This window comes from Strix uralensis, chromosome 5 (genome assembly GCF_047716275.1).
Source record: "Strix uralensis isolate ZFMK-TIS-50842 chromosome 5, bStrUra1, whole genome shotgun sequence".
Taxonomy (NCBI): domain Eukaryota; kingdom Metazoa; phylum Chordata; class Aves; order Strigiformes; family Strigidae; genus Strix; species Strix uralensis.
This window is the reverse complement of record NC_133976.1, coordinates 58,410,455-58,425,958: the sequence shown is the minus strand read 5'-3', so window position 1 is coordinate 58,425,958 and position 15,504 is coordinate 58,410,455. Positions and strand designations below refer to the sequence as shown.

The window sequence follows — 15,504 nt, the reverse complement described above, 5'->3', positions numbered from 1 at the left end:
TGCACACTCCCTCCTCCTGTGGGAAACCGCTGCAGCCGATCCCGTCTCTTTGCCTTTTATTTTTGGCGGCCTCCTTTCGAAAACTCCGCCCTCTGACACGGGACCACTGGAGCGCGGGGAGCATGCATCAAGGGTCCATGGCAGCGAGAAGTCCCCACACACGCTCGCTCTGTGAACTGGCTTAGACGCTTCTCTGTAGCCCCATTTGGTTGTGAAGCGCCGGAGAACCTGGGTTCAGGTAAGTTTCAGGTCCTCCAACGCTTTTTGTCCCCTATTTGGGGTTCTTAGGGGCAATTGTCAAAAAAATGAAGATACAAAAATTACATCCAAAGGGTCAGACTGCATCTATTGCCCAGACTGCATCAATTTCAAAGGGGTTGTAGGAAAAATAAAAACAAGAGGGTTGTAGTGACAAGAGGGGGACTTTATGTCTGTTTCTTATTACAGCAAAGAGGGGGCTCCTCAGTCTTTGCTGACTCCAAAGTCCTGAATCACACCAAAAAAAGGGAGTGAGAAGGCAGGTTTCACAGGGGGCTGCGCGAGTCTCCAGCTAGGGTCCTTGATGCAACAGTTTTTTTAAAAAGGGAAAGTGAAGTAAAGAGAGGAGTACGTATGACAGATTGCATCTTCACAGCCAGAGTGTAACTAGTCTGACAAGCTGCAGGCTACATGATCCTCAGCCAGTCCCGTTTCACACATTCATCAGTAGCAAAGTGACTTGAATTACCACAGAGGATACAAGGACGTGCTTTCCCGGCAGAAAGCACAGGGAATTGTAGCTACCAATGCAGACAGAACTGACTTGACTGGGGAGGAGCAGGAAGAATGGGAAGGCAGGAAGAGGAAAATGCAAGGGTGTTTTCCAGACTAGAAAGTGGTCCTGGTAGAGCACGCAGCTCGCTGAAGAAAAGACCAGAGCAAGTACAAGACTCGGCTTCTCCAGTCTAGCATGCTCCAAAGCATTTGCGCACACTCACAATCTTCCTGCGCTTTTCGAAGATAATGTAGCAGGATCAAGAATTGAAACTGTGTTATCATTTTTGACAGCTACCTGGGAAACATTCCCTTTGTCAGACCATCGGAATACCCTATGGCACAGACAGTCTCCAATTATTAATCAGGAGAGAGATAAACTAGCAAACATGCTAGTCTAGAGAGCTGTTTAGACCATCAATGTAGATGTGCCCCCACCCCTGCACTGAGAATGATCTGCAGCTGATATCAAAGCTTCTGTTAAAGAAAACAAAACAAAACAAATTCAATGTTTTTAGTTTAATAGACTGAACAAAAAATAAAGTTTAAAAAAAAAAAAAAAAAATCAGTGCAGAGAGAGGACCTCACTCCAGGGAATTATCACAAAGAAGTCATTATGGGACTCAGAACTTACCTGGAAGAAGCTTTTTTGAAACCAATGTTCCATTAGGAAGAGGGAAAGCCCTGGTGACTCAGCCAAAAGGCGCGCGCCCCTGTTTTATGTTATTTAGGTAGAAGCCTTCACTTTCCAGGATCTTGGAGGAAGTCGTCCAGAAGTTTGCCAGTTAAGTGACTTATTTTAAGAAGCAGCAAACTCAGGGCCCCAAAACAAGCAGAGATGTTGTTCAGTAACAAGAAACAGACTCTGGTACCTTTCCCCCTTAGCTCAGGTGAAGTGGAGGATGGGAAGTGGGGACACTGTTTTCTGAAGTGTTATCCAATTGAGTAGTTTTGGGGGCAGTGTTTTTTTTTTGCGGGGGGTGAGGCTGTTTTAAATGTCTAGGCAAGATGCACAAAGAAGCTACCAGCACATAGCAAGCCTGTTTAAAAAATGCTGCTACAGAAAGCAGCTCTTTCATACAAACTGGTTTCAGGCCTCAGTCCCTTCTCCCAACAGGCCCAAGTTCTAACTGCACAGGTCCAGACATGACCCTAGAGGGCAGAGACTGAAGTCCACATAAACACCTCTCTCAGGAAGTGTTGGACGTTTTTTGAGGGGGGAGGGGAAGGAGGGGTGAAGGTTGTGTGAACAAAGTCTAGTAATGGTCTGCCTGTATTAAAGTGACCATATGATGCACAGCACAGCCACCCTTCCAGCACATGAAAAAAAAGAGAGCTCAGGTAACTGAGATTTTTAACAGAGACTTCTCTGAGCTTATCTGCACTGATTTGCAGTAGTTTTGTCTAAAATTTACTACAATGAGATATCGACCCCCAAGTAGTTTATCTTCTACCAAACTCAGGGAGGGTAGAGTATTCAATGTCTGTTACTGAACTCAGAGCACTTCAGAAGCCATCCTCCTCTTCTAGAGTGGGCACACTAGGACTGTGCTTAGCACGCAGTGTTTCACAATACAGATATGCTTATTAAAAAAGGGGGCACAACTGATGCATCCAGACAGATCATTTTCATACCACCAGAATAGAGCTGTGCAATTTTGATTCAGTTACACATTTGGGTAACATGGTGTTAAAGGCCATATATAATCTCAGTGGTCCTGCCTAGAAGGAACACAGAGGAGGGAAGGTTACATGTCAAGACCAAAGATCTGGAGCAGTGCTTTCTCAGATGTGAATACATCTGTGGGGTAAACATGCGTGTACACTGGGGTTGGTATGTTCAAATCTGTGGTGTGTCATACAGGGAGAATATTAGCTATTTGCTGTTGAAATGCTCTCCCACAACTTCCTACTTGAACTTTATCTGACACGCTCTGAACTGAGAGCAATCCATCCCTATCATCCAGCAACAAAAGCTGGATTTGGGGAAGAAGTGAGTGTGGTGGAAGGGTTGGGTTGCATAATTGGACGTCTCTTCTCCCTCTTGGCGATCGATTGGTCATGCCTAGGCCTTGCTGCAGACCAAAGCCTGTTCATTAGGAGCAGGAAGAGACTTTGAATATGAAAGAAAAAAAAAAGATTAATGTTAAAAAACGTATTTCACATGTGGGGGAAAATCACGCTTTGAATTTTTTTTTTTTTTTAAAAAGAAAACATATTTCAGTCCAAAGAAGAAAAATATGCAGCAGTAGGCAAGAGTGGTCTATGTGTACAAACCTAGCCCACGAGATGCAACGTCGGTAGCAATGAGGATAGGAGCCTTTCCAGAACGAAACTCTGTAAAACAAAGCATGCTATGAAGTAAGATTTTTCAAAAAGATAGTTACCTGAACTTGATTTACACTAAATGCTCATTTTTCAGAATCTAGGTAAGTTGGGTCAATTTCAGAAACCCCAGCAAGCTGGGATATAATGTGTCAATTATTTTTCAAAATCCAGCTCTCTGGGTTAAGCAATTTTCCCCATTGTGTTTTTGTCAAAAAGAAAAAAAAAAAAAAAAGGCTAATACAAGTACTGAAATTAACAGTACAAAGGCAAAGGAAGTTCTTTTGAAATGTATCTATTGGGTATAGAGACAAAAAAGAAAAAAGGAGGCTGGAGAAAAGCATGTCTCGGTAAATTATGTACAGTAGCCCGAGTTAATTCTCCTCTCAGTGATGGACTCACCATTAAGCACCCAATCTCTTTCTGGCTGACTCTTGTCTCCATGGATACACATAGCTGGCCAACTGCCAAACAGAGATGCACATTAGTATAGACAGAAAGTACATACATTAAAGGCAACAGGGAGCTTTACTGGCATTTTGGTAAAAAGGCAAAAAATAAAAAACTTCAGAAGTATTTTTTATTCCCTGTCCTCCTCTGGCCTGCATCTACCTAGCATGCATACTGGTTTGTTTCTTGCATATTAAACTCACTGCCCACATAACCAAATCTAAGCCAAATCCCATTTGCTATCCTGATACAGTCCCAATCAGCATATCAATATTCCGATACACTAAAAGCTGCACATCTTACAAATAGCCTCTCTTGCACTAATGCTTTGGTGGAGTGGAATCTTCTGGGAAACCAAGACTGAATGCAGCCGAGAAAAGAATGGACAAGTTGTTCCTGACAATAGCATCATGAGCATTTAAACCTTACTGCTTTTGATTACAATTTCTGTTTCCCATTAGAAACAAGGGGAAGCTAATCACCCATCTCTGCGCATCCTTCGAGTGAGATCATCACATCGCCTCTTTGTCTCCACAAAGATGATAGTCTTGTTTTCCTTCTCTGCCATGATTTCTTCCATCAGTTGTATCAGTCTAAAAATAGACATGAGATCTAAGATGTATATCCGCATATAAAAGAATATAGGAGCACTCCCTCAACTTACATTGAGAACATATACAACATGCATCCACATAATAAGTCAGCATCATTTACACAGAATTTAGGTCTGTTGTATAACAGTATGGCTAAAACATACACAATAGAGGAGTTAATTACAGGACTTATTTTGTTAACACTAAAAGGTTAAATAATATTACAAGTCACTTCACTATTCAGAATTCATATTTGGCTTACAAAGCAATGTAGATTTTTAAGTACAACCAAAAAAGTGAGATGGCAGGAAAACCAGCTTACTTATGGTCTTTCTCGCTTTCCATGCATACATCCACTATCTGCAGGATATTGTGGTTGGCACTCAGCTCCAAGTTTCCCACATTGATCTGAACATAGTCCTGCAGGAAGTCCTCGGCAAGCTGGCGTACTTCTTTTGGCCAGGTGGCACTCCACATCAGAGTCTGTCTGTCAGGCTAAGGAAAAAGGGAAAACGGATTTATTTAAGGTACTGGGCTTCAAACGGGAAACCAAAGGAGACTGTCATTTTACAAGGTTCACGCACCCTTATCTGGTCAACAATTTTACGAATTTGGGGTTCAAACCCCATGTCCAACATCCTGTCTGCTTCATCCAGCACTAGGTACGTACACCGACGAAGGTTGGTCTTTCCTGCCTCAAGGAAGTCAATCAAACGACCTGGTGTAGCAATGCAGATCTCCACACCTTCAAAACAGAATAAGGAAAAAAGAGTAAGGCTCTTCATTTGAATGTCAATTGGTATTTTTAGTCAGAATGAATCACCTTCCAGAGCAAAATTGTTTAAAAAAAAAGCACCACCCTCATTCGTACCCAAGATTGAGTCATTTCAGTAGAAGCCCTAGTTTCTTTTAGTTTTTTTTTTCCATTCTGAAATTACCGTTACAGTGCCATTAGAATAATAAATGCAATACAGAAGCTAAAAGCTTACTGCCAGAAAACACTAGTGAAGAGCTGTCCAAAAATCAGAAGCAAAACAAGCTTCTACTAAAGCCTGACCCACCTTCATCCAGAATTATGTGGTCTAGAGAGCTCTAGAAAAGTAAGAGTGAACTCCAGCTAAATTCCCCATGTTAATCAAACATGAAGTGCTCCTCTTGCTGTACAGGTCAAATTACTTCCACCTTTTTTTTTAATATATAAAGCCAAAGCATCAGCTTTAATACTGAGTAATTATGCACCACTAGTGACAGACAGCAATCCTGCCTGTATTTGTTAGCACAAAAATGGAATTCAAATATTCATAAACTAGTATCAGGTATGGCAATTTATACACTACTTAAAAGGGGGGACTGGTTTCCACTGATTCCCAAATCTTACAGGCGAGTCCTTCAGTGTCATTGAAATGTCCATGGCAGGTAAGTTTAGGGAAGCAGGGGGGTAAAAAAGAGCAAAAACCCAACAGCTTTCTTGATACTGCTCTTACAGATGCACAGTATTTTGTGGCAACCCAGATCTTTTTATCTGTGTCAACCTGGACTCCTCAGAGCTGACAAAGCTGGGCATACTTCTAGTTTCTATAAAGCTCATGCAGGAATTACATTTCTAATGGAGTCATCGGTCTGCCAGGGAGACTGAATAAACTGCAATCTCTGTTAATGATGTATTCCTCCAAAGTAAATACATTAAATACCCCAAAGATCACAACTGAGAAAAAAAAGGAAAAAGAAAATATGTTTTCTGGACGCTTATCTATTCAACAATCTTTGCTGCAGAAAACACTAAGCAATCATCCAAAGCCAGTTAACATCTGAAAGGACTGAAAGCACTGAACCTGCCCACATTCTCCAACCAAAGGGTTTTCTTCATAAGCAGAACACCTACAGCACTCCAGAAAGGTGTGCAAAAACCCACCAAGCTAAGCTGATCCTCCCAAGGAGGATCCTTTGACTCTCCCACTGAAGATGCTACTTTTGAATCGGAATGCACTACCATTTTCTTGAACAAAGCTATCCTACAGCCTCCTACCATCCATGCTTTTATGCCATTACTGCAGTTTTCAATAATGACTCTGCAAACTGCAGCGGTAAGTAAAATTTTCTGATTTCTTGAGTAGATCTGTATATCTAATCTTACCTTGATAATACTTCTTACATCTTTTCACATAATTCTATTACATTTTTTTCATTTAGTGAAGATGAAAGCCAGCAGCACATTCCTGCATTTGAAGTAGTATCTAACTAGCCCTTGTAATGAAGGTTAGGTCACTTGAGCTAACTCTGTTACAGTGGCTGCTGCAGAACTGTGGTTCCTCATCATTCCCAACTCCAGCTCCTTGCTATGTACAGAAAGGCAGTTACAGAATGTTATGGGGTACATGAATGGAAATAGAGCTTAGTGCTTAAGAACAATAATAAACTCAAACCCCACCGTCTAGAAGTTTCTATACATTCAGAAATTAAGTATGATTATTTGAACAAGCTTAGACAGAAAACTTGAAATTTGGCTTAAGAAAAATCATTCTTTAAACTTGCTGCTACTGCATTTCCTGAAAATAACCTGTTCTCTGTTAAGTTTCCTTTTCCCCTTCCTACATCCTGATGATCTTCACAAGTGGGAAGTTCAAACAGAAAATAGAAAGGAAATCTAATATCCAAATAAGTTGCTATACAACAAAGAAGAGACCTACCTCATGAACTATCATTGTAACTGGAGAAAGAAATAGCTCCTCATTCACGCACACCGCCTTCCAAACAGGTTTTAAGCAGATCACTTTATTCTGACAGACACTTTACAATACCACCTCCTCCAGAAACTGCTAACACCCATTTTAAAGTTACCTCTTTCTAGATCTCTGATCTGGGGACCTTTGGGTGCTCCTCCATATATGCAGGTACTCTTCAGTCTTGAACATTTGCCATAATCATCAGCCACCTGCTGTACTTGCTGGGCCAACTCTCTAGTAGGTGCTAGAACCAGACACTGCAGAAGGAATCAATTCAGGATAGCCAAGCTGCATACACATCCCTAACTTAAGGGCTTCGCACAGACACCATAAGCAAAGTTGGACCATCTGCTCTTTATTAGCTAAAACATTTAAGTATCTTTAGACTACGTCAGCAATTGCACAGAATTTCAACTGAGTGGGATGTTCACATAGTGATAGTAAACATTTCTGGACTTACTATTCTGATATACCAATTAAATAAAGTACACATCTCATTAATGATGCCATGCCTTACACACAAAAAGGAAGAGAATCAACAAGCACTTACAATTGGGCCATCCCCTCTCTCCAAATACGGTTGGTGGTTGATGTGAACAATTGCAGGCAACAAGTACTAAAACAGAAGAACTTTAAGTCAAGACACAGGAATTCAATATTCAATGCCAATGACCTCCTGCCATGACAACTGGATCATGGCAAGAGCCCATTTAGCCAAACAATCTTCAAGAAGCCAACACCTGACAGCAAGAAACCTTGGCTATATAAAGATCAGGATTCTGCAGAAACAGATACTTGCACTTACCCAACAAAATAGAAGATTTTCAGAGCTGCTGACCAACCATATCTGCTTTGACACTAGCACAAAATAGAGTTGCTCAGCACCTCTGAAAGGCTCATTGAAATTTAAATTTGCAGTCTAAATTAGTAGAATTGAGCAATCCCGACCCTACTCAATGCTTTTCATAAAGGATAAAATTCCTTCTTAACCATTGCAGATAAAACTAACATACACCTTGAAGACTCAACCATTTTTTAACTTGCATAGTTAATAAAACAAATATGCTAAAGAGCACAGACTGTTTTTTAAACGACAATGTAAGCATAGACCAAAGAGAAGTGACTAAGCATACAAAAAGAAAGACACACACAAAATACATGCCTGTGAATAAGACAGGCTAGTTTAGCTGAAACTTCTCACCCATGACGCAATAAAGTACATGTAATCATCTCACTTTATGCTTGTAGAACTGACAAGCCAAAAACTAACAAGCAGCTGAGAGTAATTTCTGCAAAGCAACTAGGAAAACTAAACAAATAAATAAAAGGCAAGAATACATACTGCTAGCGTCTTCCCAGAGCCAGTCTGTGCAATGCCCACCATATCACGACCACTGAGGGCTAGTGGAAAACCTTGGCACTGAATTGGAGTGGGTTCTGTGAAGTTCTGGTCCATCAAGGCATCCATCACATACTCTAAGAATTTAAGAAAAGAAAAAATTTCTTAAAGGATAACTGAGGCTCCAGAACAGGCCTAAACAGTTACTGCTTTTGAGTAATCCTCATTATCTTAACGAACAGCAAAATACTTACGGGGAAAACTACACTGGTGGAAGGCAAACACAGGCTTGGGGCAGCCCTCCATTCCTCGAATTGTTATCTCTTTCTTTCTTCGCAATTCTTCAACTTCATACTATTCACATAAAAAAAAAAAAAAAAGCAAAGACAAATGCTGAATGTCAGCAAGGACTTAAAGTGCGTGTTTCTAACTATTAACTCGCTTCACACCTCTATATAACAGCTTCGTTAGATAACTGAATTGAAACAGAGATATAAAAAGGACCGTTTTCCTCAAGATTTTATTTTAAGATTGAGCTACCACATAGCTTCTCCAGTATTCAGACATATGAGCTCTCTATGTAGTCTAGAAGGACTAATGTCTCTCTCTTCTTCCAACCAGTCCTTTTTAATGAAAAAGTGTATTAATATAATATTTTTAAGACCTATACCCTTTTTCCAGAGGCCAGGAATGACCAACGGCTTCAAAAGTGATTAGAAACAGAAGATCAGGTAACAAACATGTTTTATGTGCCAGTGCTAAGAGCTGAACAAAATAAACAGGCCCTAATACACTAGGAACAAGCAGAGGGCAGGGCAGGGCAGTCCCCCTCCTTCAATTAACACATTCCAGAGGTGGCTAAATACAGAGCTCTTGCTGGACAACTTGCAAGTCAGCAATGTTGCCTGGAATCTTTTCGGAACCAGCACTTCTTTTCTTCATGAAAGAAGCCCAGGCAACGTCATAATGATACCCTAAGATCTCATAATTCTTTTTAATGACGGAACGTCTTAAAATACTTCTGAAATGTGTATCCACATAAGCATAATTTTAGGATTAGAAAGTGTTTAATCTTTGTCTAGGTTATCTTACAAGTCCAACTGCACTTTGCAACATGCTTCCACCATTCATGATCTTATTCTCACTCTCATTAAAAATCAACAGAAAGATACACATCAATACCAAATACACACTTAATCCAAAGCAACAAATTTACTATTTGTGAGAATCTCTTGAGCTTGAATGAAAAGGTAAAAAAAGAAAACACCTTGTGGGAAAAATATGAAAATCCTTTTAGTTAGCGAAGGCAAAGACAGCTACAGCAGCTAACACTAACTGTGGTTCAGCAGTTCAAGTTGTTGTATCTTTAAAAAGCCAGTGCCTCTTTCAACTCCTTTATGCCATATAAATATCTCATGAATATTTCACAAATAGTTGTAAGTCTATGTAATTAGATAAGAACATTTTGTTTGTTTGTTTCCTCATGTTAAGAATGAAATCTCTTATTTCTAAATATAAGACATTAAAGAGGGGAAAAAAAGACTAGACTCAAGTTGGGTGGGAAGGTGAGACTACTGTATCCACAAAGTAAACACAAAGTACTGCATCCAGTTTTGAGCCCCCAATGTAAGAAAGACATTGTTTTAACAGAGCATGCCCAGTTTTGGGAGGAAAGCTAGATAGAGGCTGAAGTACAGGCTGCATGAAGACTGGGAGTGCTGGATTTGTTTAGCTTGGGAAAGAGAGGATTAACAGGGGAATTTAACTGCTACTTTCAACTACCCGATGGGTCACTATAGAGAAGATGTTTCAAATAATTATTTGGGGGGGGGGGAAAAATACCATAAGAAACATTAAGCCTTGGGACAGCCACCTAGAGAGGATATAAACTCTCCCCATCCCTGGGGATAATTCAATCTCAAAAGGACAAGGTGCTAAGCAACCTGCTATAGTTTTGTAGTTAGCCCTGCTCTGAGCAGAGGATTAAACTAGAGGTCTCCCACGGCCTCTTTCAGCCTTAATTATTATTACGATAAAATATAACTTGCAAACATTTCTCATGTATTTCTGGTCCTCTTACTTCATTATTTTAGGTTCTTTCAGGGCCTCCCCAGTACTGCAACTCTCAAGTTCTCTAAGTCTTATCTACACTGACAATAGCTAGACCATACAAACATTGTGATGATGAAATATAAACAACCAAATATACAGTATCTCATATAAAAACAGCTAAGAGCAGAAGCATCACCTCTGTTAAATACTGAAGGCAATTACACCTGTGGTACCCTGTAGAGCACACAAATATCAAACAAGCTTAATGAAGAGACAGTTCTATTACACACTGTCCCAGACCTCCTAGAACAAGTTTTTTCACTTGTGACATTTTCTGTTGTAGGCAAAATGGAACAGAGAGAATCTGAAAACTTACTGGAGTAAGCCTGGCCACTTCCGGATGTTCCACGTAAAAATTCTTTTCAAACTTGGGCAGTTCATTTAAATCCCATTTTTTCTTACGTAAACGTTCCCCTGGATTACCAAATTTCTTTGGAGGAAGAGGACCTCCACGACTTGCTCCAAACCTAGGAATGTTAGTTATTATAAAAAAAGAGCATTTGATTACTCTGGAATTTGCAAGTTTGCAAGTATTTTCCACCCTCTTTTTCCCCAGTTGACACATGAGCACAACATTCTACCGGAAGTCACATGCCTACAGTCACTATGATCGCATACAACTTCTTGAAATGACATAAGCCTGCTTTAAGTTATAACCCAAAACCATCTTAAAAGTTTCTTTCCATTACAGCCATCTGTAAGTCACTGCCTTAAAGCTCCTGTCTCTACGTTTCCACCTCAAGGTTCCCTCCTCGGGACAACACTATGGGTAAGCTATAGCACTTGCCTTTTCTTGAAATTGACAGTGCACTTAAAACATGGTTAGATGAAAGGGATGAGAAAAATCTCTAACTGTAAGTTCCCTGTATCTCTCTCAAGGTTAGTTTTACACAAAAATAGCTACTTCTCTGTCTCCCCCTCTGTGTTTTCTCTCCTTTCTTATCAAGCAGTATGCCTCAAATGAAAAACAAGTGTGAAGAACAGAAAGTAAACAACCCCAGCCAAGTCTGCAAGTCTATCTGCAATTCTGGAACCAAAACAATTAAAAATAATAAAATTTCTTTTTTAAACCAGAGTCTAACAGGAAAAAAAGAGTACCTGGGAAAAATCATATCCTCTCTCAAATGCTTCTGATGAAGACTCAAGAGAGTAAGAAGCTAACGTTTACTAAAAATTTCCTAACTAGCAGAACAACTCAGATGTTACTGCTCTTTCTCTCTCACACAAGTTTTCTTCACCCAGTTAATTTAATACACTTCAGAAGGTTAAGAACTAACTGGAATGACTCATTAATCTATTAGACAAAACATGAGCTTCTGGCAATAATCTGTAAGAGTAACTGAAAACTGAGGGGCATAAAATGATTATTCACTGTAAACATTATAAATTATATATTTTTAAATTCCACAAAAAGTTATAGCTCTTTCACTAGTATCATACAAACACAGCAGAAGGTACTTTTCCAAATGCTATCATGTCAAATTTTGTCCTAATTAAAATTTTGGTTAATAAAGCTACAGCTTTCTGCAAAACATGAATTCATGAGAAATGCCCATTTAAAACAAGACTTTCATTTAGATAGCAAATCCAAAGTGTCTGCACCTTACCCAGGCAGTCCACCAGTACATAAAAAACTGTTAATGAAACAAACCAAAAGCAACAAAAATCCCAAAGCAATCTTCTTAACACTAGTAACTTCGGTGAGAAAGTACTAAAAAATAAAGATGACCTGAAATAAATTTCTGGATTATCTTACGTACAAGGCTATCTGTTCAGACATTAACTACATTTGTTCTTTACCTTACTTCCCAATGGAAACTACAAATTACAGTGTTTAAAGAGACCAAAAAACCAGAACTCAAATCAACATATTAACAGGAAGAAGGGGTCACATTGTTGGAAAAGATTAAGTATGAAAGATACAATTTAACTTAAAACCTGCTAAGTAAGTTTTAAAATGTTTCCTTTGCCACAACTGCCTCTTCCCTCTCCTATAAATATCCCTTATTTTCTCATCAGTATGTCTACTGGATCCCCCACATGGCATGCACAGTCAGCAATTTTTGTCATACGAAAAGACTGAAACACAACTTCAAAAATTCAGTTAAGCATTACATTTTCTTTCAGGACAAAGTAAAAAAAATAGTACAGATTTTCATTTACAGGGACATTCACCTTTACTGAAGATGTCTCCTACTGATCATGCTAACTTGAGGTCAAAATAACAACTACTTCTGGATCCAAGTAGTTCTAACTAAATCCAGTCTCACTGAAGTCAACTGGACGTTCAAAGGGTCAATGAGTTCCCTTATGAAAGGATACACATACAAGAACTGATTGCAAGACTGGACACTGAAACAGTTGGGTACTATGAATATTTGCTCCACAGCTATCCAGGGGGAAAAAACAGATATATTTTACATAGAAGTCACATAGTTTCAGTTCTCCATTCTTATACACGATATGGCTGTATACTGACCTGAAAGAAGCGAGCCCTGAAGCAGTCCTCGAACGCTGCCTCTATCTGCTAAACTGGCAGTAACTTACACTTTACATTCTGATTACAAGTAAAAATGAGATTCCAATTCCAGTTAAACTGATTTAAATCTAAGAATATTCCACTGATTTGCCAACAGTTTTCAAGTGTAAATTCAGACTGACTCAAAACATTCTTCTGTAATATTACCGGTGCCATCATTTCTGGGACAGAACCGAGTGAATTTGTTACATTCCAGTGCAAAACAGCATAACTTTCCATTCTAAGAAGTCACCTACAACTTGTTCCTGACAGGAGGAAAACAGAAAGCCTGTATTTGTTTAACCTACAAACAAATCAGCACTGAGAAAGTGATAAACTTTCAAATGGCACTTAACCAGCATGCTGGGTGGCCCAAAATTTTACAGGTTATTTATGAAGTATGATGGTTGTTACTACCTACAAATATTTTCACACCTTAAATAGATGTATATAACAAACTGAAGCCCAATGCATTAAAGCTTCCAGAATAATATGCCAAGAAAACGGTTTTCCACACAAATGTCCAAAAACTTCACTAAGCAGCATGTAGGTACTCCTTTTACTTATTCAAAACCCCTGATTTAAAAGAGAAGCATCCACTTATAGTCAAAGTCTTTACACAAAATGGGATTACACAAATTTTAAGACACATCAAGTGTTGTGACTATGCTTTGGCCAGTGTTCTTTTAAGTAACTGTATATAAATCTGCATACTCAAGCTCACTCACTAAACTCCCAAAATCAGCTGGGGTCTGAACTATCTCAGACTTGACAAAGTGTTTACTCCAATGTCCTTGTGTTAAACTGAGCTGGAAATCTCATAGTGGAAAAACACCAGAACCCTCCTCTCTGTGAAAAAAAATGGAAGTATCTTTTAATTTCAGAGCACAAAATGTGGGTGTAAGATAAAGCAAGGACACAACTATCTCTCTTCACAGACGATGAGAAACTAAATGTTAAAATGCACAAAATATTCCTGAATCTCCCTGTGAGGAGGGAAAACAAGAAGGAAAGGAAAGGAAGGGGGGCTGAAAAAAAAAAAAAACAAAAAAAGAAGACTCATTAACCGAGGTCTAGTCAGACGTATTAACAGAAGCCACATGATATGTTTATTGTTAATCCTTGAGAATGGAGGCCTAACTACTTGGGATCTGAAGGACAGAAAATGCCACTCTCCTAAATTAGTTCTAACTTTCTCTTTAAAAAGGCCTGGGATGAACGTCTTGCTATTTTCAACCCTTAAAAAACCTCAAGTCTCAAACTAGTTAAATACTATAATGCCACTGCATTTATTGCTGCCATCCTCGGAAGGAAAAAAAAAAGTCAAACGTGCAGAAACCTTTTCCAAGACAAGTTTCCTCTAAATAGCAGATTCAAGAGTATCAAGCACTAGGCCTCTGCAGGGCCACACAGACATCTCCTGTTTGACTTCTAGGTAAGCTCGGTCATGCTCTTTAAGTGTGGTCCAGGGCCATGTTTACCGAGATCACCCTCTCGAGTATGCAAGCCCCCTGCATGGCAGCAGTTTTCAATCTCATTTCTTCTCACGATAAGCTTGGCAGCGCAACTGAGAAAGACCTTTCACCAACTGCCATCTTTCTAGTAAGTCCAGAAGGAGCAATGACAACCAGAAGGGCAGACTGTCCAACCACCCTTGTCAGGGCCACCCAGACCTTCGTGGCTTGCGGGCGGGGGGGATGGAGAGAGGAGGAGAGTAGGGTGAGGAAGGGGACTGGCAGAAAATAAATTAAGCCGGGGGGGGGGGGGGGGGGGCGCGGAGGAAAATGCAGGCCTCAAAACTGCAAGCAAAGCACACACGGTTACACATGAACGACGGAAAATCTAAATTAAAAACTCAACCCACCACCCCACCTTGCTGTCAGAACCCTACGAAATCTCCAGCCGTCCCCCAACCCCCCAAGAGAATTTCTGGGGAAAAAGCTCCCCCAAATACCGCAAGCAGAACGCGCCCCCCTCGCCGCCGCGAATCCTCCCCAGCCTTCCTCCCACCAGCCCCCCGACGCGGGGCAGGCGGCTCCCTCCACCGCCCCCATGCCGTGTCGACCCGCGCCGCGCCACCCCCCCACCCCCCGCCCGGCCTGCCCACCCCCCCCTTACCCGCCGCGGTCTCGGTCGCGGCCCCGGTCCCCGAAGCCCCTCATCGCACCCGGAGGGGTGGGAGAAAGGCAGCGGAACGCCGGCCGTGGGGACGGCGAGGGACTGGGGGTACGGGGAGACGGTCCAGCCAGGGGCGGCTGTGTCTCGGAGGAATCGCTTTGCGCCACCTCGCTTCTTTGGTGGGATACAAAAGGAGAAGAGGTGGTCAGTGGGTCAGAGACCCGCTGGACGTCGGCGGAGGGAACGGCGGGGCTCTCGGTCGGCTCCAGGGCCCGTGAAGTGTGGAGACACCAGCGTCTTCTTCCTCCGGGCTCCCGGCACAAAATGGCTGCCGCCGCCCCAACCCGCTTCAGTTACGTTACGGGCGGCCCAACGCTGCGCAAACTGCGGCCCTCGAAAATACCTACGCCTATTCCCGGAAACCAACTACGCCCTCAGCTCGCTTGGCGAAACCCTGCTCTGCACGGAAGGCAGGATGCGAAAGGTGCGTAGTGTTCTTTGCTTGAGTCGGGCCCCCGCGTGAGGAAGGGAGGGAGGAGAGTAACGCTCTCCCTATTCCTCAAAGTCTGCTAC

The 15,504-nt window shown here is 41.2% G+C and overlaps 1 protein-coding gene across 1 annotated transcript in view; it reads right to left on the bottom strand.

Annotated features, from left to right (window-relative positions):
- DDX17 (DEAD-box helicase 17) overlaps positions 1 to 15,504 on the bottom strand; it is a 20,770-nt gene extending 5,266 nt beyond the window's left edge. Inside the window, exons 1-11 of the mRNA XM_074871154.1 lie at positions 14,932 to 15,504; positions 10,612 to 10,762; positions 8,438 to 8,537; positions 8,187 to 8,320; positions 7,395 to 7,460; positions 6,960 to 7,101; positions 4,706 to 4,866; positions 4,444 to 4,616; positions 4,011 to 4,121; positions 3,481 to 3,542; positions 3,031 to 3,090 (exon numbers count right to left, since the gene is read on the bottom strand). Of these exons, the coding sequence (XP_074727255.1) occupies positions 3,031 to 3,090; positions 3,481 to 3,542; positions 4,011 to 4,121; positions 4,444 to 4,616; positions 4,706 to 4,866; positions 6,960 to 7,101; positions 7,395 to 7,460; positions 8,187 to 8,320; positions 8,438 to 8,537; positions 10,612 to 10,762; positions 14,932 to 14,975 (1,204 nt within the window). The 5' untranslated portion in view covers positions 14,976 to 15,504. The remainder of the gene's footprint in view (positions 1 to 3,030; positions 3,091 to 3,480; positions 3,543 to 4,010; positions 4,122 to 4,443; positions 4,617 to 4,705; positions 4,867 to 6,959; positions 7,102 to 7,394; positions 7,461 to 8,186; positions 8,321 to 8,437; positions 8,538 to 10,611; positions 10,763 to 14,931) is intronic.